At 42.4% G+C, this 25364-nt stretch overlaps 1 protein-coding gene across 2 annotated transcripts; it reads right to left on the bottom strand.

Annotated features, from left to right (window-relative positions):
* Positions 1–344: 344 nt before the first annotated feature.
* On the bottom strand, positions 345–25302 carry LOC131128277 (histone-lysine N-methyltransferase EHMT1-like). Of its 2 annotated transcripts, none has more exons than XM_058070975.1 (22): positions 24459–25302; positions 23404–23464; positions 23006–23088; positions 21652–21859; positions 21431–21567; positions 18948–19091; positions 18579–18847; positions 17636–17713; positions 17474–17562; positions 17284–17390; positions 15629–15751; positions 9244–9345; positions 9048–9152; positions 8250–8404; positions 6981–7148; positions 5661–5805; positions 5090–5167; positions 4858–4973; positions 3708–3794; positions 3541–3619; positions 1494–1669; positions 345–1346 (listed from the first exon to the last, which is right to left on the bottom strand). In XM_058070975.1, exons 1-22 carry the CDS (start codon positions 24798–24800, stop codon positions 1253–1255), a joined length of 2946 nt encoding a protein of 981 aa, XP_057926958.1. In that variant the 5' UTR covers positions 24801–25302; the 3' UTR covers positions 345–1252. The 2 variants fall into 2 exon arrangements, with proteins under 2 accessions (XP_057926958.1, XP_057926957.1); XM_058070974.1 differs by having other exon boundaries at positions 347–1346; positions 23404–23524.
* Positions 25303–25364: the final 62 nt, after the last annotated feature.

Genomic DNA, 25364 nt, shown 5'->3' with positions numbered 1-25364 from the left:
ACAAAACGCCTTATAAAAATGAAAAAATGTGGTAACATGTATGACAGATAAAGAATAAAGCTAATTCTGGAGAAAAAAACCCCATCCTTGTCCAACATGATTTATTGATACACTATTTCACAGGTTCCCAAACTTATTTTGCAGGCCCTCCAGTTGGAGATAACATTACTTTCCATCCTTTACTTTCCCTCCTTATATTCCGAGTGAAATATGTAAATATATTCTGCACAAAAAATTACAAATCACAAAAAAATGATGTATTTATTCCTTTGTTTCAATGTTTCTTTTTTTATTTATTTCACATTTAATCTGAAATGCATCAGGTGATAACACTGGTCAAATGTAGACCATACATGTACCACTGTTGTACCACAGGTACCACTGTTGTACCACAAAAACCCCACATTGTTTACATATTTGTGTCTTCAGTTTCATTTTCATTTATAATGCTTTCACCCAGAGATTTCACACTTTTTTCACAAGTTTGGTGGTCCTTGAATGCACCATGTGTGCTGTGAATGGGACTCGTGAGTTCATGAATAGTCATTGTCATCTTACATTGTCATTCATTAGTGATGACTAGCTATACATTTTATACTTTAAATATGTTTAATAATAAGTGTTTGAGGCATATTTAGGGATTAAACCTGGATTGTACATTTAACTTGTTAGCTTATGTTGCTAATGAACGATGGTGTTATGTTTGACCACTTTTTTATTTTGTTAATTGAAAGGTCTTGTTTTTTGCAGGAAGCAGCTGAAGGACCCATGGAGGCCTCAGGGCAGGGACTCTCTCTGGCTCTCCGCCCTCCACCTTCCACTCTGAATGCTGCCTCCGTTGGTGGCAGACTTGGTTCCACCTCGGTATGGTCCTGAGTAGCAGGTTTTGTGTCTTTTCTATGACTTTTTAGTTCTTGTGTGAACTGGTGTGACTGGCGGTCCTGTTTTCGGTTTTGTTGTGTTTTTTTTTTTCTTATTTAAGGATAGTGGTGCGGTGACAGTACGACAGCTCTGTACAAAGTTGACCTGTTCACCTCACCGTCCTTTTGTTTCTTTGGGCAAGGGAGTGGTTTTTCTTTCTTTTTCTTTGTTTCTACATTAATAAACTTTGGTAACTTTTCCTGTGTCCTCCTTAAATAACTGATGTTCCTGTTAGTTGGGGCCAATCTCATTTAATAATTGTTGAACAGCTTAAGAAACACATACATATAGATATTAACTCCCACAAAACTTTCTCTGTGGTCACCAAGGTCTATGTCCTGGAGAAGTAGCGACACTTCACTGACCCACACTCACAGCTGAAGTATTTCCTCTTCACCGTCCAGTAGTCGTCACCATAATCAAACCTGATGAAGAGAGATAATGATATCTTAAAATAAAAATATTGTTTTGCGGTACATTTTGTATACTGTATATCAGGATTTTGTTGTTGACATTTTTATTTTGTCAAAATTATTCAATACTTGACCAAAAGATTCCTCATATATACTGACCCAATCTGCTCTCCGGCTTTGATCGGCCTGCTGGAGAAGAAGGCAATCCTTGGAAAGCGCAAATCCTGGTGCATGGTGAACACCTTCACAGCCAACAGGTTGGGCTCACAAAGATGGTTAATGAAGCGGCCGATGTTGCCAAAAAGCCTTGCATCGATGCAGTGAACGTCACCCACCTGGACAGGATGACGAGTACGACAAGCCTTAAATGACAACAATGTATTCTATGCAGGTTTACCAAATCAAGTAAAACGCATATTTAAAGGGTCACTGGCATGATTTGCCAACTTTGCTTAAATGTGTTCTGTCATTTTTGGAGTTATGATCTACGTTGTCCGTTTTTAGAAAGCATACGGTAAATCTGTCAAAATTACATTTAAAGTTCGTAGTGTGACAAACATCCATCTTGGAAAAGAAGTGATGTCGGTTCATTCATTCATTCATTTTCGACCGCTTATCTTCACAAAAGGAAGAAAGGAAGGAAGGAAGGAAGGAAGGAAGGAAGGAAGGAAGAAAGGAAGAACGGAAGAAAGGAAGGAAGGCATTCATTTTCGACCGCTTATCCTCATGAAGGAAGAAAGGAAGGAAGGAAGGAAGGAAGGAAAGAAGAAAGGAAGGCATTCATTCATTCATTTTCTACCGCTTATCCTCACGAAGGAAGAAAGGAAGGAAGGAAGGAAGGAAGGAAGGAAGAAAGGAAGGAAGCAAGGAAGGAAGGAAGGAAGGAAGGAAAGAAAGAAGGAAGGAAGGAAAGAAGGAAGGCATTCATTAATTCATTTTCAACCGCTTATCCTCACAAAGGAAGGAAGGAAGAAAGGAAGAAAGGAAGGAAGGCATTCATTTTCGACCGCTTATCCTCACGAAGGAAAAAAGGAAGGAAGGAAGGAGGGAAGGAAAGAAGGAAGGCATTCATTCATTCATTTTCTACCGCTTATCCTCACGAAGGAAGAAAGGAAGAAAGGAAGGAAGGAAGGAAGGAAGGAAGGAAGGAAGGAAAGGAGGAAGGCATTCATTCATTCATTTTCTTATCGCTTATCGTCACAAAGGAAGGAAGGAAGAAAAGAAGAAGGAAGGAAGGAAGGAACGAAGAAAGGAAGGAAGGAAGGAAAGAAAGAAGGAAGGAAGGAAGGAAGGAAGGAAGGCATTCATTCATTCTACCGCTTATCCTCACAAAGGAAGAAAGGAAGGAAGGAACAAAGAAAGGAAGGAAGGAAGGAAAGAAAGAAGGAAGGAAAGAAGGCATTCATTCATTCATTTTCAACCGCATATCCTCACAAAGGAAGAAAGGAAGGAAGGACGGAAAGAAGGAAGGACGGAAAGAAGGAAGGACGGAAAGAAGGAAGGACGGAAAGAAGGAAAGAAGGAAAGAAGGAAAGAAGGAAAGAAGGAAAGAAGGAAAGAAGGAAAGAAGGAAAGAAGGAAAGAAGGAAAGAAGGAAAGAAGGAAAGAAGGAAAGAAGGAAGAAATTCATTCATTCATTTTCTACCGCTTATCCTCACGAAGGAAGAAAGAAAGGAAGGAAGGAAGGAAGGAAAGAAGGAAGGAAAGAAGGAAGGAAAGAAGGAAGGAAAGAAGGAAGGAAAGAAGGAAGGCATTCATTCATTCATTTTCAACCGCTTATCTTCACGAAGGAAGAAAGGAAGGAAGGAAGGAAGGAGGGAAGGAAAGAAGGAAAGAAGGAAAAAAGGAAAGAAGGAAAAAAGCAAAGAAGGAAAGAAGGAAAGAAGGAAAGAAGGAAAGAAGGAAAGAAGGAAAGAAGGAAAGAAGGAAAGAAGGAAAGAAGGAAGACATTCATTCATTCATTTTCTACCGCTTATCCTCACGAAGGAAGAAAGGAAGGAAGGAAGGAAGGAAGGAAAGAAGGAAGGAAGGAAGGAAGGAAGGAAAGAAGGAAGGAAGGAAGGAAGGCATTCATTCATTCATTTTCAACCGCTTATCCTCACGAAGGAAGAAAGGAAGGAAGGAAGGAAGAAAGAAAGGAAGAAAGGAAGGAGCAAGCAGTGATGTGTACATTTGAAAGTGGAACTGTGTGTCTGTGTCGACCCACCTTATTGTCAAGAGTAAAGAGGAACGAGTCGTTCTCTCTTTTGTTTGCTTCTGTGTCAGTGATAATCTCACCAACATATCTGGGGGAAAATTAATATATATTATAATTAATGTAATGCATTATACAGCAAATAAGCACTGACATTTCTTGACAATGATTATACTCACTCGCAAATAAATGTTCCTTGAGGGACATCTTGCATGACTCTAACACCCCAGCCCATTTTCTGTGTTCTAAAGAGCTGTAGTCGCACCCTGGGGAGCAATAAGGAGAAAAACTCAACTATTTTATCAACAAACTGAATAATTATTACGTTTGATTAATGTTCATGTTAAAGGTTAAATAACTGTTAATAGTTATCCTCCCTATCCGTGTGGAAGTGGTAAGTTTTTGGCTATTTAAGTTTAAAGGAAATAACTTGAAGGCTACCGTTTAGGTCGCTAGCTCTCTAGTTTGCGAGTTAGCATGTGTCTCAAGACCCTGCAGTTGCGCAATATGTTGTAAATAAAAAGAGTATAAATGTGACTATAGTCGTGTTTTGTCATGTCTACAGGGCTCTAATAATGCTTTGTTCATTTTAATCTGAAAAAAATAATTTGTCTACCCACCAACTATATGTGGTTTCTTAAGTTTTTATTATTTGCCGTTTTAGTATTATTATTATATTTATGTATTTAATACTAATTGATTTTCTTTATTCTTGATTTGTTTATTTATTTTTCATCTTATTTTGTGTAGAAAAATAAAAAGTAAGATATTTGAGAACAGTGGAATGTTTTATTGGAGCTTTTCTTGTAGAAAATCGGAACCAAAGCAAAGTTTATTCATTTTTCTGTTTTTAATAAATGCGTTTTTTTCTTTTTTTTGGGTCACCCAGACCCTAGCTCCAGTGGCCCCCCAAGTAAATTGAGTTTGAGACCCCTGACTTAGAACATACAACAACTGACTTGCTCATGTACGTCTCTGTTCAAGAGTACATTATGTTTAAAATCACTGAGATGGAGCCCACGAGACAACATGATTGTGTTTTCTTAATTGCTCGTATTGCATGCATGTCTACCACTGCATGAAATGAAACCAACCGTGAGCAACTTACCATATTTTCTGGACTATAAGTCGCTCCGGAGTGTAAGTCACACAAGGCCAAAAATGCATAATTAGGTAGAAAAAAACATACATAAGTCGCACAAGTCGCATAAGTTGTTTACAAACTACTTGACCAAGACAGACATTACGTTAAACATCACACCCTGGCTTTGCAGACCCACACTGTTCCTCCCGGAAGAGTAACGCATTTGCTTGAAAATATTGTCTTACCTCAATCCATTTTGCACGATTCGATTTTTGCATGTTCTCCAACACGAGCAGGCATGGTTGCACTCAAAGAGAACCGGAGGATCTTGCTGACAAAAGTCTGGTGGTAGCCGGCCCTCCTGCAAACACAAAAGACAAGTGTCTTACAATTACGACTGAGATCAAAGCAAAATGGCTCAGACGAATGCAAAAACGAATTAATAATTATGTCGCTGGAGTCGACTTCGAGTCTTACATTGTCATACCAACATCGTAGACTGAGCTGACCACACATGCAGGTACTGGATGAGCAGTCATCTGTGCAACTGCAGTGCTACATGGGAAAAAAAAACAGTTATGTTGAATCTGTAACATCTCTTTAACAAAAGTCAGCAACCTGTTTTTGCACTTAAGATTCAATTACAGTCGAACCTTGGTTAGCGTCATTAACGGATACCAGGACATACTGTTCATATTGGCATTAAAAATGAGATACAAGTCACATTTGAGCAAATTAATTAGCTTTGCACCAAAGGCAATTCCTAAAAAGGTCACTAATTTTCAAGTTATTTTGAACATACAATGTCGGCAAAGGTAAAAATATTCAAATGGTGAAAAACCAGCCCAACACTATTTTGGGTCTCAATAGCATAACATGTCCAGGTACTTGTGGATACTCCATCCGTCCTATTTCAATACACATTGGTTAGGCGTGCATCTTTTCAGGGTTTTTGCAAGTCAAATGGCGTGGTTGACGACAACAGTCCTTCAGTGATACTTTTTGGCTAGAGAAAATCCTCTCCATACATTCAGAGCTCAAAACGTACCTGCAGGTGAGTGATGTCCTTGTCAATGTTGAGTGGAGAAGTGACACAGTTGTCTGGTAAATATTTAAAGTTTCCAGGGCTTGGTTCGCTGTCAACTCCATTGACACAGGTTATGGGAACTGCTTCATATCCACGAGAAATATCCCTGACAGAAGAAAAAAAAAAAACATTATTTACATCAAGTTACGGGGAATACATAACATAACTCAATTCACAGTTCCACATGTCCAAAAGGGGTACAAAGAAGCAAAACGTATTAAATCCTACCCCCACATGTGTGTCTATCGCAATTACTTATTTATCACATTTCTGGTATTCCAGATGTGAAATTTTAATACATAAAGAAGTGTAAGGAAGTATAATCACATAGTTTTATAATGGTAATTTTTCACAATCATAATAAGTAACTAGAACTAGTAATAATTAAAGTTACTCAAGGATATTTCAATATTGAACAAAATTTGTTCTCAATCAGAAATCACTCCACACTCTTTATTGCTCTCTGGTTCTACCATATCTTACTTATTGTGTGGAAATATGGGCTAATAACTATAAAAACAATCGTCACTCGCTAAATGTACTGCAAAAAAAGTCAGTAAGGATAATTCATAATGCCGCCTACAGAGAACATACTAACTCCTTATTTCTAAAATCACAAATACTTCAACTTGCTTATATACTTAATCTTCAAACAGCTAAAATAATGCATAAGGCTAAAAAATAACCAATTAGCTAAAAATGTCATCCAATACTTCTCTACAAGAGAGGAGAAATATGATCTCAGGGAAGAAGTACATTTGAAACACTTCTATGCTAGGACTACGTTATGCTAGCCATAGCATTTCAGTATGTGGAATCAAACTATGGAATGGATTGAGTAAGGGAATCAAACAATGCACAACGATGAGCCAATTCAAGAAACAATACAAGCAGTTGATGTTTGCTAAATACAAGGATGAAGAGTCTTGAACCAGTCATGATGTGCTATATATATCACTATATTGATACTTACTATGGTACACATTATGTCATTGGATGCTCATATCACCTTGTACTTCGGTACAGGACAAAAAAATAATAATAATAAATAAAAAAAAAAACTATATTATGAAAGCAGGAAGTGAACAAATGTAACAGTTAGTGATTGTAAAAGTACCAGATGGAGGGGTAGGATTTAATAAGCTTTGCTTCTTCCTACTCCTTTTTGGACATGTGGAACTGGGAACTGATTATGTGATGCATTCAATTGTAACCTGATGCATGTTCAAATGAAATTAAACCATTACATTACTTTCAGTTCACAGACACGTGCAAACAAACCTGCTGAGCAGCTGCTCTCCAAGACAGTCCCTGTTCCTTCTGGTATCTGTCAGCTTTTTGCTTGTGTTGAGGGCCATCCATACATTTGAGCCGTTCGTGCAGCAGTCCAAAGCAGTTTGTCCTTCCCTGTTCTTCTGACGGAGGTCAACTCCACGAGACAAAAACAACCTGCAAATGAAACCAGAATGTAAAAAAATATATATATGAACAGTAAAAGGCGTCTCAAAACTGTTCCTCTGTGACGTCACAGAGGGGCGGACTTCCTTATATGGCCGTGTCTGTAAGAAGATAAGCTCTCTGCAAAAAAACAAAAAAAAATTGAAAACTTCGCCTTGGTTCCAATTTTCTCCGATAAAACATTCCACAGTTCTCAAATATCTTACTTTTTATTTTTCTACACAAAATAAGACGAAAAATAAATAAACAAATCAACAATAAAGAAAATCAATCAATCAGTAATTAATAAATAAATATAGTAATAATAATAAAACGGCAAATAATAAAAACTTAAGAAACCACATATAGTTGGTGGGTAGACAAATTATTTTTTTCAGATTAAAATGAACAAAGCATTATTAGAGCCCTGTAGACATGACAAAACACGACTATAGTCACATTTATACTCTTTTTATTTACAACATATTGCGCAACTGCAGGGTCTCGAGACACATGCTAACTCGCAAACTAGAGAGCTAGCGACCTAAACGGTAGCCTTCAAGTTATTTCCTTTAAACTTAAATAGCCAAAAACTTACCACTTCCACACGGACAGGGAGGATAACTATTAACAGTTATTTAACCTTTAACATGAACATTAATCAAACGTAATATTTTTTTTATTAAAAACAAAAAATTGCTAACTCGCAAACTAGAGAGCTAGCGACCTAAACGGTAGCCTTCAAGTTATTTCCTTTCAACTTAAATAGCCAAAAACTTACCACTTCCACACGGATAGGGAGGATAACTATTAACAGTTATTTAACCTTTAACATGAACATGAATCAAACGTAATAATTTTTTCTGGGTACATGATACCATACAGCATCCATATCAAACTTGCGCGAGCCGCACTAACATTAAACTTTCATATCAACGGTGTGAGCGTCTTTGATTGTCCCCTACAGCCATAGATCATAGGCTTTATCAATGAATCACAAATATTCAGGAAGGTCTGGTAATCTCCTCTGGTAATGTCTCCACCAAACATACTTTCATTATATCCTATGACTTGAATTATGTCAAACCAAATAAAGCTGAAACGTATACTCACATCACACATTCCAAGTGGTCTTCTCTGGCAGCCACATGAATCGGCAGGTCTCCGTGTACATTGGTGGCATTCAAGTCACACTGGGAATCCAGAAGCGCCTGGGCAACATCAGCACACCCTGATAAGGCTGCCCAGTGCAAGCAGACGTTCTGTTCCTGTACAAGTACATGATTTCAAATATCAACTGCTATTCTCAATTATCGATACAAGCGATAAGTACGGCGGAACCTTGGTTAGCATTTAGAATCCGTTCCAGTGAGTCTGACTCTAACCAAAATGTACTCTAAAAATCAAGTTTCCCCAACAGCTTCCACCCATAAAGGAACACTGCATATGCTAATTAGCTAGCCAATAGTTGTAATAATAATCAGAAAAATAATAATGATGATAGTAATAATAATAGGCTAATGAATAATATAATAATGATTACTATATAATTGATCACTGTCCACTTGATTAAAAATGGTTGCAGAGCTTAAGCAGCGGTTTTGCAGTGTAGATTGTGTGTACTTGTGTACATTTAATGGAGTATCGCCACTAAATCTGTCTAAAAGTGGGAAAGTTATATCCTGGTTCTTGTTCCTTATTTTTTTTTTCTACTTGTTGATTAATCACAGCATGTATATCAAATGATGAAACATTTTTAGAGGATTTTTAAACGGCTTTGTAATCAATAGGTACATCCTAATGACTTGCATTGTTAGCTAGCTCATACTACGTCGTTTTCTCAAGTTCAAATGCACAAAAAAGGAAATAAATACATATGTGTTCATGTTTCAAGTATGTCATGTTGCTGACCTTGTCTCGGATGTTAACGTCAGCCCCTTCGGACAGCAATAGGTAGAACACGTTCTTGTGTTTATGCTCGATTGCCCAGCTGATGGGGGTCCATCCACCATCATCCTGCTCACGCAAGTTAGATTATTGACTTAAATGCACTGATAAAATGATTTCACTAATTAACATCAGTATTTCAAAACTCATATATTTCTACCTGAGAGTTCAGGTACTTGGATGTCCTGGAGAGTAGATGCTGCACGATGTCATAATGTCCCAGTTTGGAAGCCAGATGCAGACAGGTGAACCCCATTACATCCTGGTATGAAATATAGGACATTGTTACTGAAAGAGAGACTACAGTATCACAGTACCTACAGTATTATTTATTTTATTAACCACATTTAGTCCACGGTTAACTCAAAAGTAATCGCATTTAATTGTAGATAGAAAAACTAGACTTAAAAATGTGAGCGAGTGAGCGATTTATGTTTGTAAATGTAAATGTTGGAGAGTAAAAAAAGCCTATTTCCTTCATGAAAAAGACAAATGAAAATACCTAAAACATAGTAATAAATAGTAATAAAACATTTAATAAAATTTGCAAACTCAATTTCATTTAATTTCTCTTTTGAAACACATTAAAATACAGAGAAATTAATCATTATATTACAGTAATATTATTTTACAGTAAATATTATTACAATACTCTAACTATTCATTATTTTTTTTTTTTTTTTTTTGTCCCGTCCAGCCATTGGGGCAGATAGTATTGTTGATCTAAATGCCCTTACATGCTAGACAGATTTGCTCTGTGTCAGGAAAGGTGTTGGCTACAACTTCCCTGTACCATGAAATTTTATTTGCCGTTATTTGATGTCTTTGTTATGCCATTTGGGACGACCGGACCGGAGCAAGAAGAAGAACAGAAAAGAAGAAGAGAGAAGAGAAAGGTGGGGTCGGGGGGGGGGGGGGCAGTAGAGGGAGAGACAAAAACAGCAGCAACAAGAATTCCCAAAACAACAACAGTGACAAACAGAACAGTTAAATGTCAATGATGGCTAAGGGTCACACTGGAGATGATATCAGTGGAATGAAACAGTCCAACTTACCAATAGCAATAGTAACAATGAGGACATGACCCATGATAGTAAACACAATTGCAACCATACAGTTACAGTAATTAAAATCTCATTGCTTGACATCATTATTACTGTAATAATAGCATACCAATACTATATAAACATCAGGGATAAGAGAGTAGATTGTATAGAGAAGCACCCATGTGCTGTGAGTGCCCATATGGAGGTGTGTTGTGTATGTGAATGCGAGTGTGTGAATGTGTAATTGTCACTGAGAATGACAAAAGGAGAGAGACTGCCTTCTACCACCCAGCAAACCCCGCCCCGCGCAGCCAGGTCAAGCCCCCACCGCCAGAGATCCTCCGGCCCCGTGGGTGTGGGCAAAGCCAGGGCCGACTCCCCAAGACCCGCCCCCGAAGCAACTCCCCGAAGAGACCAGCAAGAGGCCATGGAGGAGCAATCCCAACCGGCAACAGGGCGCCAGCAGGCCGGAGGAGAGCCGCACCCCCGAGACCAGCGGGAGACCATACCCTACTAGGGCAGAAGGGCATCGAAGGCCACACACCCGTGGGCACAGGGGCGCCCCTGCCGGCCGGAAGGGAGCCCGTCCACGGCCGGAGGCACCGCCTCCCGCCCCCCACACACCCCCAGGAAGCAGAACCCGGCCCGCCCCAGGTAACCCCAGGCCCGACCACCGACATAGGACCGCCTCGGCCAGGACAGAAGAGGCCCGGGCACACTGCCCCATGGAGGACCGGGCGGTTGAGATGGAACACCCTACGCCAGACCCCCGCAGAGCCCCCCCCCCCCCCGTATATCTACATGGCCATATACCCACATACACATCCACACATATACATATATATATATACATATATATATAATTATAATAAAACTAATCATTAATTATCTAAGTATTTAAAACAATAAATACATAAAATAAACTCAGACACATGCACACCCCATCCACTCAATACACACACATGCTGTGGACGTCCCCGGGTGGGGCGTCCGGGGCATCACAGGGTGGGGGACCCAGGGGTCCCAGACCCACAACCAGGCCCCGAGCCCAGGGAGGTACGGACCGCCAAGGCATAGCACCCCCAGACTCCCCTCGACCACGGCATCAGGGCCACTGCAGTGTGGCAGACAAAGGAGCGGGCGAGGGGAGGAGGCCCGCACATGAGCAAGCGGAGGGGGCGAGCAGGCGAGTGGTGAGGCGCTCCACTGCGCCGGCCGACATCCACCGGGCAGCTCACCCCCGTGAGGGAGAGCCATAGCTCCAAGTCACGGGGAGGCCACGCACCAGAGCCGAGGAGTTAAGACCAGCGCAAGGCCCCCGAAGGACCCCACCATCCACCGGGAGGGCCAGCCTCCCCCCGCCCCCAGAACCAGCAGCGCTCCGCCCACGTACCGGAGAACCATCCCCGACGAGCCCTAAGGCAAGACTGGGGATGGGCAAAGACAGGGACAGCGATGCGGCAGAGCATAGGACCAGTGGCAGCAGACACCCAAACGCCCGAAAGAGCACCGCCCCCCCAGCAGGCCCCACCCCGAGGAGCATGCTCCCCATCCCCACACGCCACCCAGGCCCCCGTACCCACGAGCAGGATCAGGTCCCCTCCCAACACACAGCCCGGTCCCCGCAGCAGCCACCACAGCGCAACAACCCCAAGCCACCACCGTAGACTTCAGGCCACCAGCAGCGCGGACCCCACTGCCTGGAGGCCGGTGAACGCCCCCCCAAGGGCACGTTGGCGCCCGCGACCCAGGACAGATCCAGGGAGGTAGCGCCAACCATGACACCAGGGCAAGCCCCGGCGTCAGCTGGTTCCAGCGGGACCCCCAGGAAGGCCAGGCAGACCAGACCAAAATATCCTGCAGCCCAGGGCACCCCGAGCGAGCCGCCAAGCCCCAGCAGCCAGCGGGCCAATCGCGGGGGTAGGCAGTAGGCTCTCCGGTCCAGCCCGCTACACCTGTGTGTGTGAAGATGGTATTGTGTAGATAGTGCAATTAAAAATAGGCCTGTCCCATAGGGCTGACCTATGTGTGTGGTGTATGTGTATGTGTGTGTGTGTGTGTGTGTGGAAGGAAGCTGAGCAATGGTGGGTCCCCTGCCTGCCCAGACCCCCCCCAGAACTGAGTGTCTAAGGTGCGGTTAAAATTGAAGGGTGACCAGCCAGAGGAATGCCGAGGACAAAAGGGCATCCGCAAGGAAACCCTTCGCCCCCGGCAAAACCAGTTGCAGGCCACCCCCCAAAGTCCTACATGTATGTGAGGTGGTGCAGTGCAGCAGGGAGGATCGGGGCCCCACACACGCCCACCCCGCACTACCGGCCAACCGAGCCGGGCAAGCCAGCCGCCCGGAGCAAGCCCTGGGCCACAGGACCAACCACGGGCCCCACCCAGCCCATCGTGGCGGCCAGTCCGGCCTGCCAGCTCCCCCCCGGAGGGCCCCACCAGAGATTGAGCCAGCTATGCCACCCCCGGACCACCAGGAGCCGCGGACAAACCACACGCCCCGAGGCTGCTCCTACAACCACCAGAACAGCAGGAACCGCGCCCCGGCAACACATCCGTCACCATGGCAGCCCAGGGAGTGACACCACAGAGACCGCAGGAGAACCGGGACCCGCATGGGGAAGAGCCCAACCCCACCCCCCGGGCTCGTGAGCCAAGAGTGCCAGGGCAGGACAGAGACACACACACCAGGCAGCAGAGCCCACCAGGCAGACGATACCCCAACAGCCGCAAAAAGTGAATGCCCCCCCCAGTCCCACCCTCCACCACAGCGCCGACCCGTCTCCACCACATCTCCCATCCACCCACGGACCCGCCAAGTAGGACACCCCGGAGGCGGGAAGATCGCCACCAGACCGGAGACAGAAGGGGCCAACCAGACACCGGCAAATAGCAGGGGCCGCCCGTGAGCCACCGGCCAGCCCCACCCCCCAACCCTTGGTCGAGGCCCCCCCACGACCCAGAGCCCACCACCCCGCCCCCCAAGCAAGCCCCCCGCTAATCCCGGCCCACGCCGCGCAGAGCACCACCCCCACCGCTATCCGCCCCGCTACCCACGCACCCACAGCCAGCCCCCCACCCGCCCGCCCCACATCCACCACAACCCAGCCATCCCTCCACCGAAGGGAGGGAAGCAGGTAATGCCCCACCCCAGCACCGCACCTCCCCACCCAGAGCCCAAGCTGCACAAACGAGACCCCCCCTCCCGTATGAGCTTACCAGGCGCCCCACCCGGGGGCATACACCTACCATACACAAAAATTAAAATTGAGAATAAAAATAATAAAAAAAATAATAATAATAAATAAATAAATAAATAAAAATAAAGTAAAGTAATTGATAATAATAATAATAATAATAGTAACCATAATAATAATAGTAGTAATAATAATAATAATAATAACAATAATAATAATAACAATAATAATAATAATAACAATAATAATAATAATACAATAATAGTAATAACAATAATAGTAATAATAATAATAATATTTATTGATAGTTATGTATGTATAATAATGATACTACTATTGATACTTAATATATAATAATTTATATAAAATATATTTTCTAATAATTTAGATCTTTTAACTATTTTAGATATGATAATAATAAATATATACATGCATACCTACACACACACATATATAGCCATGTACATACCTAAGAGGGAAGGCTCTGCAAGGGCAGCGGGGTATAACCACCCGTGCCCACACCAAGGGCAGGGCCAAAGCCTCCCATGCCCACACCCCACGGTCCCACACAGTAGCCAGGCCAGAGCACCCAGGGCAAACCCGGCCCACCCCCAGGGGCGAGGGAGGCCGCGGAGGAACCAGCGCCACCGGACGCACACAGGCCCCCCCCAGCAGCAGCAGGCGCCCACCACCCACAGGATGCGGCTCCCCGTCTACCCACCACCCCGAGGGACGGCCTGCACCACCCCCGGGACGACCACCACCACCCCACCCACGCCCCATCCCCAGATCCGGACAGCCCCCCACCAACCCCCACCTGAACCTCCAGGGGGTCAGCCCAGCAGGAAGGGACAGAGATACACGGCACCCACCCGCTCACCCCCCAGACGCCAGGGCAACCCGGCGACCAAGACCATGCCCCAAGCCAGAGGAACGAGACCGCCAGGGGCAGAGACAGGCACACTCAGCCCTTCGAGAATTACAAAAAGAGATTAATTTAAGAGATTAATTATTGGAGCCCATATAGATTGAAATTCTGACAGTTGTTCTTTGGATTCAGCAGACATTCTCTCAATTGCTATATGATCTAACAGAAGATTTTTGTAAAAGGCTATGTTCAGTTTTTTTTTGGATTTCCAATTGATAAGAATGGTTTTCTTGGCAATGCTTAACGCTGTGATGAGGAGTTGTGTGTGATTTGTTTCTACGTTGACTGTAGAAAGATCACCCAACAAGCATAATACAGGTGAGGAAGGAATAGAGGTCCCAAGTGCCAAAGAAAGGTCCTCGCACACTGCTTGCCAGAAATTACTAATGGGGGCACATGCCCACATGGAGTGTAAATAATCATCTACTACATGATCTGGGCAGTATACACAGATGTTGGAGTCGGTTAGACCCATTTTAAACATTCTCTGCCCTGTGTAGTGTACTCTATGAATGGTTTTGAACTGAACCAACTGTAGGTTGGGATTTTTTATTAAACGGAACGAATTAAGGCATATTTGCTTCCAGAACTCAGGGTCACAGCTTGTAGATAAATCTAGGTTCCATTTGGAGACTGGAACCCCAACAGTGTTGTCACACTTTGACAAAAGAATGTACAACTTGGATAATGTTTGGGGAGCGGATATGTTTAAGAATTGGTCAATGGTGGGATAGCTTTCCCAAGATATGTTACGAAACCTAGCTCTAATTATGGATTTAATTTGTGAGTATTCAAGAAATGTATTCTGGCTTAACCCATACTGTGTAACAAGGTAAGTGAATGACACAAACTTTCCCCCCCTTATGATATTTTCCAAGCAACTTATTCCTTTGTCATGCCATGTTGTAAAATCCAAGGGTTTTTTTTTAAGCAATATATCAGGGTTATTCCAGATCGGAGTGTACTGGCAAGGATTGAGCGAGGACCTGGTTATTTTTAAAAATTCCCACCAAGCTGTCAGAGTGGTTTTAATATTTATGCTTTTAAAACAATCGTGTTTCCTAAGGATTTGACTTATGAAAGGTAAGTTAAAGATGGGGATTTCTTGGCTAAATGATTGTTCAATGTCTAGCCATAACTGATCCAAGGGGTTAGGTTTTATCCATTTTAAGATATACTGTAGCCTATTTGCCAGGAAGTAATTGGAGAAATTTGGCAGTTCTAAGCCCCCACATTCTTTAGATTTTTGTAATGTTTTTAGGCTTATTCGTGCTCTAACTATTCATTAGAAATCCAACAGTTTTTGAATGTTTAATGTGAGCTGCAATTTGTCCTATACATATACATATATATATACTTTATATAAGAACTCACCTTGTGATTAATGGCTGCACCGGCCCTGATCAGGTACTTGACTGTGTCCAAATGATTATTTTCACAAGCAGTCATCAGGGGTGTTTTCTGATTTTCATCAAACATGTCCAGGTGAGCTCCAGCCTACAAACACATATACATACGATCACTCCCAAAATGAATGAATAACGGGATGAGATACAATGGCGTCTATTCGGTTGTGACCAAGGCTTTATAGCCGCTGCCCAACAGATGATCACATTATGAACCTCGAAAACTCACCATACACCATACATGCCTAATGCTTGCCCTTAAACCTCTGAAGATTTTTAAAGCGCCACTTGAGTGAGACATTTGTGAGACATATTTTTGGACTTAATTTTGGACTTATTTGTTCATTTATTATTGCCTGACTGAGTGACTAGTGGTGTCATTGGCTTATGTTTTTGTTGTCTTACCTTCATCAGCACTTACACTATGCACTATGTCCATCTTACAGCTAGAGCTGGGGGATATGGCCCAAAAACTCATATCCCGAAATATTGAGGTCTAATATCGACATATGATATACTGTATATCCTAATATTTTTTCCACAGAGGGAGTTTATACAAAATTAAAGCCGAATGTGAAAGTCAAGTTTTGTTAAAATAAATACTTAACAAGACTATTTCTTTTATATTTGAAATATATATATAGACCACTCCAGGGTGTATTTAGTTATTTTATTTATAGTCATAAAACATTTAATAAAAATCTATCATTTTATCGTAATTCCGGGTAAATAATAATAATGTCATTCCGAATTTGACATGAGCACTGATATATACAGTAAACCTCGGATATATCGGATTCAATTGTTCCCACTGGTTTTGTCCGATATAAGCGAAATCCGTTATATGCGTATACCGGAAAATGTCCGTTTTACGCATATATCGGATTTATATCCGGTATATGCGTAAATCGGATTTTATCCGTTATAAAAAGGCACTTCCTTGACTATGTTTCCAATGTACCTGGGCGCGCAGGCAACGCTGCAAACGACGTCGTATAGCGGCCTGTCACGATTCGGCGAATCGGAGCGCCACGATGCGGCCATCCGATATATGCGAGGGAAATTGAATGGAAATGCATTGGAACGGGACTGGAGATTTTGTCTGAAATAGGCGAAATCCGTTATAAAAAATCCGATATATGCAATGAATTTTTATTGGAAATGCATTACAGAAAAATTGGTTCTTTTTTATCTGTCCGTTGTGAGCGAATTTCCGATATATCCGAGTCCGATATATCCGAGGTTTACTGTAGATAAGTAATCATCCTACATATCTCTTAATCCTCTCGAATGTTGGCATCCTTCGCTTTGAATGGATTGAATTACACCTGAAATGATTTTTTTTATTTGATGTGGTAGTAATTGACTGGTAGTTTGGTAGTAATTGGTAGTAATTGGTAGTAAGCAGACTCCATAGGGACGCTACACTGTACCTTCATCTGGAGTCATAAAACAGAGGTGTGGCTTGCAATTATGTCCATGCAATAACTTGAAAAAATAATTGACGTAATTAATGAAATGAGTTGGTTTGAGTTTGCATTATATTTGTTTTCCAACTGTGGAAGCAAAATTCCCAAAGTCATGAATGGATAGACTCAGCAAATGTAAGTAAAGCATAGAAACCTGGATCAACACATGGCAAATCTCCTGATGACCTTCAGCTGCAGCAGCATGCAGGGGTGAGCATTTGTTTTGTCCATCCATCAAAAAGTTGGGATCCTTTCCGTCAACTGCGGTATCAAAGCAATGCATAACATTTCCAGTATTTAGTATTTCCATAGACATAGTAGTTGAAAGAAAATACTTCAAATACCCAAAAGATGAATGACCCTCTGAAGATCTCCTTGTTTTGCAGAAAGGTAGAGCTGTCTGGTAGAGGAATTCACTTCAGGTGGTTTTAGACTGGAAAAAAAAAAGTCTGATTATTTATGATGTTTTTTCCCAAAATGATGCAGTATTTCGAAATCAACCTTACTTTTCATCATCTAGTCTCATCAGTATACTCTCTAGTGATTCTTTGGCTGGTCTGTCAGCAGTACACGCCGCCTCGTCCCTGTAGGAATTGAACATGTGTTATGAAGGCAGTGAATTCTGATTTTTCTGGGGCATTGTCTATTAATATTATATTATATTATAATATTATGTGTGGATAACACTCTGTAGTACTATTTGCCCTGGGAACGGCGCGTTTTGTGTTTTGTCCGTATTTTGTTTTGGACATGGGCGGCCGACAGACTGTCTCGGTGGACCGGCTGAAGGTTGCGCTGGTGGACGACACCCAACCCCTGACACTGGTAGGCCCCCGCTCCCCCGGCAAGGCGCCCCCTGCCGTACCAGGCATGCCGACCCCCACGTGGACGATCCCGTCCCCTTCACCACACCCTTCTCCCCTGCCGCAAGCCGTGCACACACGGCCATGGGTGAATTCTGGAGGGGGGGGGCTTGTGTAGTGGTAGGTTACCGGGACATAATTCACCCCGGAACGATCGATAGGGGAGGGGTTGGGCGAGTGGAACGGGGGGTTTTTCCGCTTCCTGTTGTGGTTGCGAGATGGGGGCTTTCATGTCTCACGTAGCGAAGAAAAATAACGTTTTTTCCCAAATTCGACACTCTGAAATACTCTGGGAATACTTTGGGAATGTGACCAATCACAGAGGAGTGGGCGTGCCAGGAGGCGGGACAGTTTTGGCTGGAAGCACAAATCCAAGCAAATGCAGCTGGAATAGGTGCAGATTCTATAGTTTTCTGTGCGGGTTATTGTGTGTAGCTGATCTACAGGAGTCCTCAACTCAATACAAAAGGGTCAAAAATGAACATAGTAGGTCCCTTTTAAAAATATGTTGAATAACGCCTGAAATTTGTTTCGCCGTTACAATTCTTGAGAATATTTTGAAAAGAAAACATCAATTCCATTTCACCTGCCAAGGTTGAGCTCTCTACTCTTATGTGGCTCACTGGTCTTTTTAGCTCTGAGTGGCTGAGTAGGGGGACCGGGTGGCACAGCTGGAAGCGATGGTCCTGGGTGCGATGTAGGCAAGGTATTGTTCTTCGGTACTGTGACCTCCTTTGCGCTACTGGCATCCTCTCCACAGTGAGGGCAAAATCTGTGACCCTTCAATATGGAAGCACAATCCCTGTGGAACCGATGGGAAATGCTGCCATACGGCTGGCACTCTATGAAGGTACCCTAAGGGAAGACCAGCACAACAATGAATTGCAGGTAAGCAGCAACAGCATCAAAATAAGTCAAGCGATGATAGCTACTATTTGCATGTGTTTGCCCTCACCGCACTACAGAAGAGCCCACAGCCAGGACAGCATTGGTGTTTAACCATGCTGGTTCTGTGATTCTCACACAGAAGCAACAAATGGACCATATTGGAGGGTCTCATCATTTCGTGCTTCATCACCCGTTTCTGGCAACGACTCACCTTTGGAGAGGAAACATGACGTTCATTACAAAAACGTTTGATCACAGAAATGTCAGCTTCAGTAGTTTATAACAGCCTTCTCAGAACAGGGAAAAAAACTAACCTGGACAGGATTGTATATATTTGGATGTATAACTGTCCCAAATGAAATGAAAATTTAAATTAAAGAAAAACTACAGTTTTGAAAAACATTTTGCCGATCGTTCATATTTGTTATGTGATACAAAGAACACATTTTTGGGCGGCACGGCGGTCGAGTGGTTAGCGCGCAGACCTCACAGCTAGGAGACCAGGGTTCAATTCCCACCCTCGGCCATCTCTGTGTGGAGTTTGCATGTTCTCCCCGTGCATGCGTGGGTTTTCTCCGGGTACTCCGGTTTCCTCCCACATTCCAAAAACATGCTAGGTTAATTGGCGACTCCAAATTGTCCATAGGTATGAATGTGAGTGTGAATGGTTGTTTGTCTATATGTGCCCTGTGATTGGCTGGCGACCAGTCCAGGGTGTACCCCGCCTCACGCCCGAAGACAGCTGGGATAGGCTCCAGCACCCCCGCGACCCTCGTGAGGAAAAAGCGGTAGAAAATGAATGAAGAACACATTTTCCATTTTCTTTGCGCTTTTCACTGATAGTAAACAACTGCAAGCATGAGGCAGTTAAAAATGCACATAATGGGATTGACCGATTTCACCTATAAAGCCCTCTAGAAAAATGTCCAAAATCCTTCAACATTTTATATACAGTACATGCTGTAATTGTGCTGTAACAGGCACATTTATGATAACATGTACTTTGGTCATTTTTACTAATACCTGAACTTCTTCTTAAGGCAAAACGTATACTCGGGCAAAAAGGCAAATTAAACTCAAACGGAGAGACAGGATGTGCAGCAAGGAAAATTCTGGCTGGACTGGATGGCACATAGGACAGACAAAAGCTAAACGATAACAACAATAGCAGAGTGCAAAGGTGAATATCCCATTACGTGCATTATTAGCTGTCTTTTGCAAGCACTTTTCCTCTATTTAGAACAAACAGAAAAGGGAAAAAAAAAATCCTCCCCTCATTTACTTTAAGCTAAATGAAAGCACGCTGAAAATCTATTTGACGAACACTCGCTTCTTTAATAGTAGCAGAACATTTGAATCACAATTTTAACACCACATAATTTAAGTTGAATTCACGCTTTGTGTGTATTTTCTGGGATTTCCGGACGTACTTAAAGGGGACCTATTGTGCTTTTCTGACCTATAAATGTTGTTAGAATGTTGCATTGCCATGTTAAACTATGCCAAAGTTTCAGATGTCCGCGCATTTGGAAGTGAACCCTGAAAGAAGTTTGGGATGTCTTACCTGCATGCATGCAAACGACAAGCTCAACAATTTCTGGAGTTGCTAATAGCCACCACAATTGGTGGATCTACCTGAGTTTTTTTTAAAACACGGGTAGTCCGGCTAAATTTTCTTGATGTGTCAAGATTCACTCACGGAATCTTACACGGAAAGTAGCTCTCAGGGATTTTTTCATTTAATATCAACTCCTGTACAGACAAAATTAGGACGTGGGGTTCGGCAGTAATCCAGAAGTCATCAGGTGAGTTTGAGAGTGTGACCAATCACAGCGGAGTGAGCGTGCCCAGAAGTGGGCTGTGGGTGGAATAAACAGACCGTTTAAAGAAAGGAACTACAGCTGAAATAGGCGTGATTCTGGAAGATCTAGAAAGCTTTCTGTGCTGGTTATCATGTGGAGGTGCTCTATGGGAGACCGATACATTCATTCATTCATTCATTTTCTACCGATTTTCCTCACGAGGGTCGCGGGGGTGCTGGAGCCTATCCCAGCTGTCTTCGGTCGCCAGCCAATCACAGGGCACATATAGACAAACAACCATTCACACTCACATTCATACCTATGGACAATTTGGAGTCGCCAATTAACCTAGCATGTTTTTGGAATGTGGGAGGAAACTGGAGTACCCGGAGAAAACCCACGCATGCACGGGGAGAACGTGCAAACTCCACACAGAGATGGCCGAGGGTGGAATTGAACCCTGGAGACCAATACAAAGCGCTGAAAATGAGCATAATAGGTCCCCTATAAATTCAGCAAATGGTACTTCCACATTAAGAGTTAGGAATCAATTGATAAGAATATCCAGTTATTGTTTTTTTCTGTATTTATGTGTAGTTTCATATTGCAGTGCCCATAAAAAACAGACAATAGCGTCCATTTTTCATGTATAACAATAACAAAATAATTATAATGAGGTAATAATGTTTAAAAATAAAGTTCAAAACAAACCGCAAATGTTTCTTTTAATGTAGTTATTGAATTTTACCATTCCATCTGTGATCTCCATGGCCATGCAGGTCTGATCCAGAGCGGTCAACACACCTCCACTGGGAGGCGTCTCCATACGACAGCAGCACAATGGTAACTCCTCGGTCAGGTCTGTTTCAGTTACCTCAGCAGGCGCTGTTCAAGGTGCGCAAAAATACAATAACTGACATAATATATGTATACAGCTGTATATATATTAATATATATCTTAATAGTTACCTGTTGAGTGTGGTAGTAGCAGCTTTTCCTGAGCTTTTAGATCGAGGCAGTCCAAATTCAGCTCCGTGTATTCAACATGGCTTGCTTCTCCCGGTTGTATTTCCGTCGCTAAAGTATTTGTAGTAATTGAGGCTTCTCCGGATTTTGCCATGTTGGATATCATCCCATCGGCTGCAACGTGGTTCCTCTGCACATTTTGAGAATCATCCTCCAGGTGGAAAATAGATAACATGTTAATTAGCATAGCCGTGATTATGTTATATATATATATATATATATAAAGGGCTGAAAAATAAAAATAAAAAACTCCAGATACTGTGGAAAAGTCAACTGACACTGAACAAGCACAGTAATTCTAAAAAAATACCATGTTTTAACTATTAAGTTAGACATGTAAGTATAAAACAACACAGACATCACACCTGGCCCCCGAGCCATAGGTTTTCTACCCTTGACTCCACTCCATTTTTCATGCGAGCAAAAGTACTGAATGTCGACACTCAGTTAGTTTCACATTGAGTAAGATAGATTTTTCCAGATGAAATGCTTTGAAATATTACAAATATTTCTCATATTTCTAATGCAAAAGTACTTCCTGGTTAGTAAGTCAGGTCCAGTCCTTTGCTGGTTTACATCATACTTGACTGGCAGAAGCTTCAGTGTGTCTGCCAACCAACCATATAATGTCAGAGCCCGGAAATGTACTGTGTGGTGTCCCCCAGGGCTCAGTCCTGGGCCCCATTCTGTTTTTACTGTATATCCTACCTCTTGGTCGGATAATACAGCAGTTCAGTGATGTTTCCTACCATCTTTTTGCCGAAGTTCTTCAATTGTACTGTTCATCTAAAACACGCGGCCCGCAGGCCAATTGTGGCCCACAGGACACTAGTTTGAGGCCCCCGCCTTGATATGAAAGTTTAATGTTAGTGCGGCCCGCGCAAGTTTGAATTTGAATGCTGTATGGTATCATGTACCCAGAAAAAAATATTACGTTTGATTAATGTTCATGTTAAAGGTTAAATAACTGTTAATAGTTATCCTCCCTATCCGTGTGGAAGTGGTAAGTTTTGGGCTATTTAAGTTTAAAGGAAATAACTTGAAGGCTACCGTTTAGGTCGCTAGCTCTCTAGTTTGCGAGTTAGCATGTGTCTCGAGACCCTGCAGTTGCGCAATATGTGACTATTTGTCATTGCACTTGTCATTGCCCCAGATGTTGCTATTCCTACTGTTAATGAAGAACAAACTAAGTCACTCCCCAACTTTTGACCATGACTGTAGTTCTTCAGAATGAATACATATGAATGCAATTAACAGGTACCACAATGGATGGTAATGAGCAGGGACATACACAAACCTGTTCCTGCTTTTTAAGGGGTTTTGCCTTCTTCTTCGGTACAAGGTTGTACAGTCCCATCTTCCTTTTCTTCCTCTTGGTTGCTGAGGAAAACCATATACAGCATGCACACAAAGAAACGTGTCATGTGCAGTCCAATCATCAGCTACTTAAAAGGTGAATAAAATTATGGACAATTTGGAGTCGGCAATTAACCTAGCATGTTTTTGGAATGTGGGAGGAAACCGGAGTAAACGGAGAAAAAACATGCATGCACGATGGAGAACATGCAAACTCCACACAGAGATGGCCGAGGGTGGAATTGAACCCTGGTCTCCTAGCTGTGAGGTCTGCGTGCTAACCACTCGACCGCCATGCCGCCCACAGAAAGAACATATGAGCGTAAAAAACATCCTTACCTGAGTGAGGTTTGGTGGAGGTGAAGGCGTCTCTTCTTTCACTATCTTCAAGCTCCGTCATCTGAGGTGGTGCACAGGTATCCATACTTAGATCCAACTTAGCCGCTTTCCTCGCGGCCAGCTAGGCAAAGAGTAGCATGAATTAAAAGCGGCCCGCGGGCCAAATGTGGCCCGCAGGACACTAGTTTGAGGCCCCCGTCTTGATATGAAAGTTTAATGTTAGTGCGCCCCGCGCAAGTTTGATATGGATGCTGTATGGTATCATGTACCCAGAAAAAAATTATTACGTTTGATTAATGTTCATGTTAAAGGTTAAATAACTGTTAATAGTTATCCTCCCTATCCGTGTGGAAGTGGTAATTTTTTGGCTATTTAAGTTGAAAGGAAATAACTTGAAGGTTTAGGTTTAGGTCGCTAGCTCTCTAGTTTGCGAGTTAGCATGTGTCTCAAAACCCTGCAGTTGCGCAATATGTTGTAAATAAAAAGAGTATAAATGTGACTATAGTCGTGTTTTGTCATGTCTACAGGGCTCTAATAATGCTTTGTTCATTTTAATCTGAAAAAAATAATTTGTCTACCCACCAACTATATGTGGTTTCTTAAGTTTTTATTATTTGTTGTTTTATTATTATTATTATATTTATTTATTACTGATTGATTGATTTTCTTTATTCTTGATTTGTTTATTTATTTTTCATGCTATTTAGTGCAGAAAAATAAAAATTAAGATATTTGAGAACAGTGGAATGTTTTATCAGAGCTTTTATTGTAGAAAATCGGAACCAAAGCAATAAAAAAGTTTGTATATTTTTCTGTTTTTAATAAATGCGTTTGTTTTTTTTTTTAAACCTGATGCGGCCCAGCCTTGCCCAGACCCTATCTCCAGTGGCCCCCAGGTAAATTGAGTTTGAGACCCCTGATGTAGGCCCAGGGTCAGTGATATTTCCAATAATTAGTGCTAAAGGTATTCTTATTGGTAACAATCTGGCTAACTTTGCAACACTTTTAGGTTTTGTTAAACTTTGTTTAAATAATCATTAGTGGATTATTCTTACCTCAACTCCAAGTGGACTTGTTTTTTCAATTGAGGTGGTCTGATTGGGTCCAGTACTTGGTTTTTGGTCTCCCATGGATGCTGTAGCCACTTTCTTCTGAATACATTGGACACTAAGATCCCCAGATGTACAAAGAAGCAGGCGAGCGGAAGTCCCTATTTTGTTGACAGATGAGCTCCCAAGTCGTTTGCTGCGATGAAATCCTGGATCACTGACGATGTGAAACGGAGTTGCCTTATCTCGTCTGTCATTTTGTTGAAACTTGGCTGCGACGCTTGTCCCTAAATCACTGAAGGAACCTCTATCTGGACCAGAATCTTCAGCGGGTCCCTTGTCATCCATGCTTCTCTTGGTGATACGTTCAAAGCCGGTTGGCTATGCAACTTAGATGCAAATAATAAAAGGAACGCACCGAAATTAATAACTGGTTTTACAATTACCAGATAAGTAAAATGCCAGTCGATTTCAACAGGCGCAGTAAAAATACAGTTTGAAATACAATCTTCACGTAGTTTGCGTTAAAGCTGTACTGCGATTCAACTGCAAACGTCAGTAGCTTTAGCAAACATTAAGCGATTTATGTTTTAAGGGCAATTTGTCAATATCATGCCAACTTTTCTCGTCAAATGATACTTCGAAAGCAGAGGGCGGACTCTGTTGTGCACTTCCGCTCACAGCCACAAAAGAAGACCTTGACATTTGGCTGCCTGGTTTTCGGTTTAGACTTCCACCCGGTCCACAAGGAATCGAAAAGGTTTTTCTATTTATAGTATGAGAAAAGTTCTCTGTTCACACAGGCTCTCACTAGTGTTGCCAACTCTTCCAATGACTGAAAACAATGTAGTACATACCGCCAACCAGGAAGAAGCGCTGTTGTCTTACCACAGAAGAAGACACGGAGCATGC

The sequence above is a fragment of the Doryrhamphus excisus genome, chromosome 4 (assembly GCF_030265055.1).
Source record: "Doryrhamphus excisus isolate RoL2022-K1 chromosome 4, RoL_Dexc_1.0, whole genome shotgun sequence".
Classification (NCBI taxonomy): domain Eukaryota; kingdom Metazoa; phylum Chordata; class Actinopteri; order Syngnathiformes; family Syngnathidae; genus Doryrhamphus; species Doryrhamphus excisus.
Note: the sequence above shows the minus strand (reverse complement) of the source record. Positions and strands in the feature narration are given on the sequence as shown.

Excerpts from the sequence above, each read along its gene's own strand:
- LOC131128277 (XM_058070974.1), bottom strand. The coding sequence starts at position 24,800 with ATGGATGACAAGGGACCCGCTGAAGATTCTGGTCCAGATAGAGGTTCC. Across the intron at positions 15,752-17,283 it reads TTTGCCATGTGTTGATCCAG|GCTGGAGCTCACCTGGACAT; the intron begins GTTTCTATGCTT and ends ATGTGTTTGTAG. Across the intron at positions 5,806-6,980 it reads GGAGAGCAGCTGCTCAGCAG|GGATATTTCTCGTGGATATG; the intron begins GTTTGTTTGCAC and ends TTCTTCTGTCAG.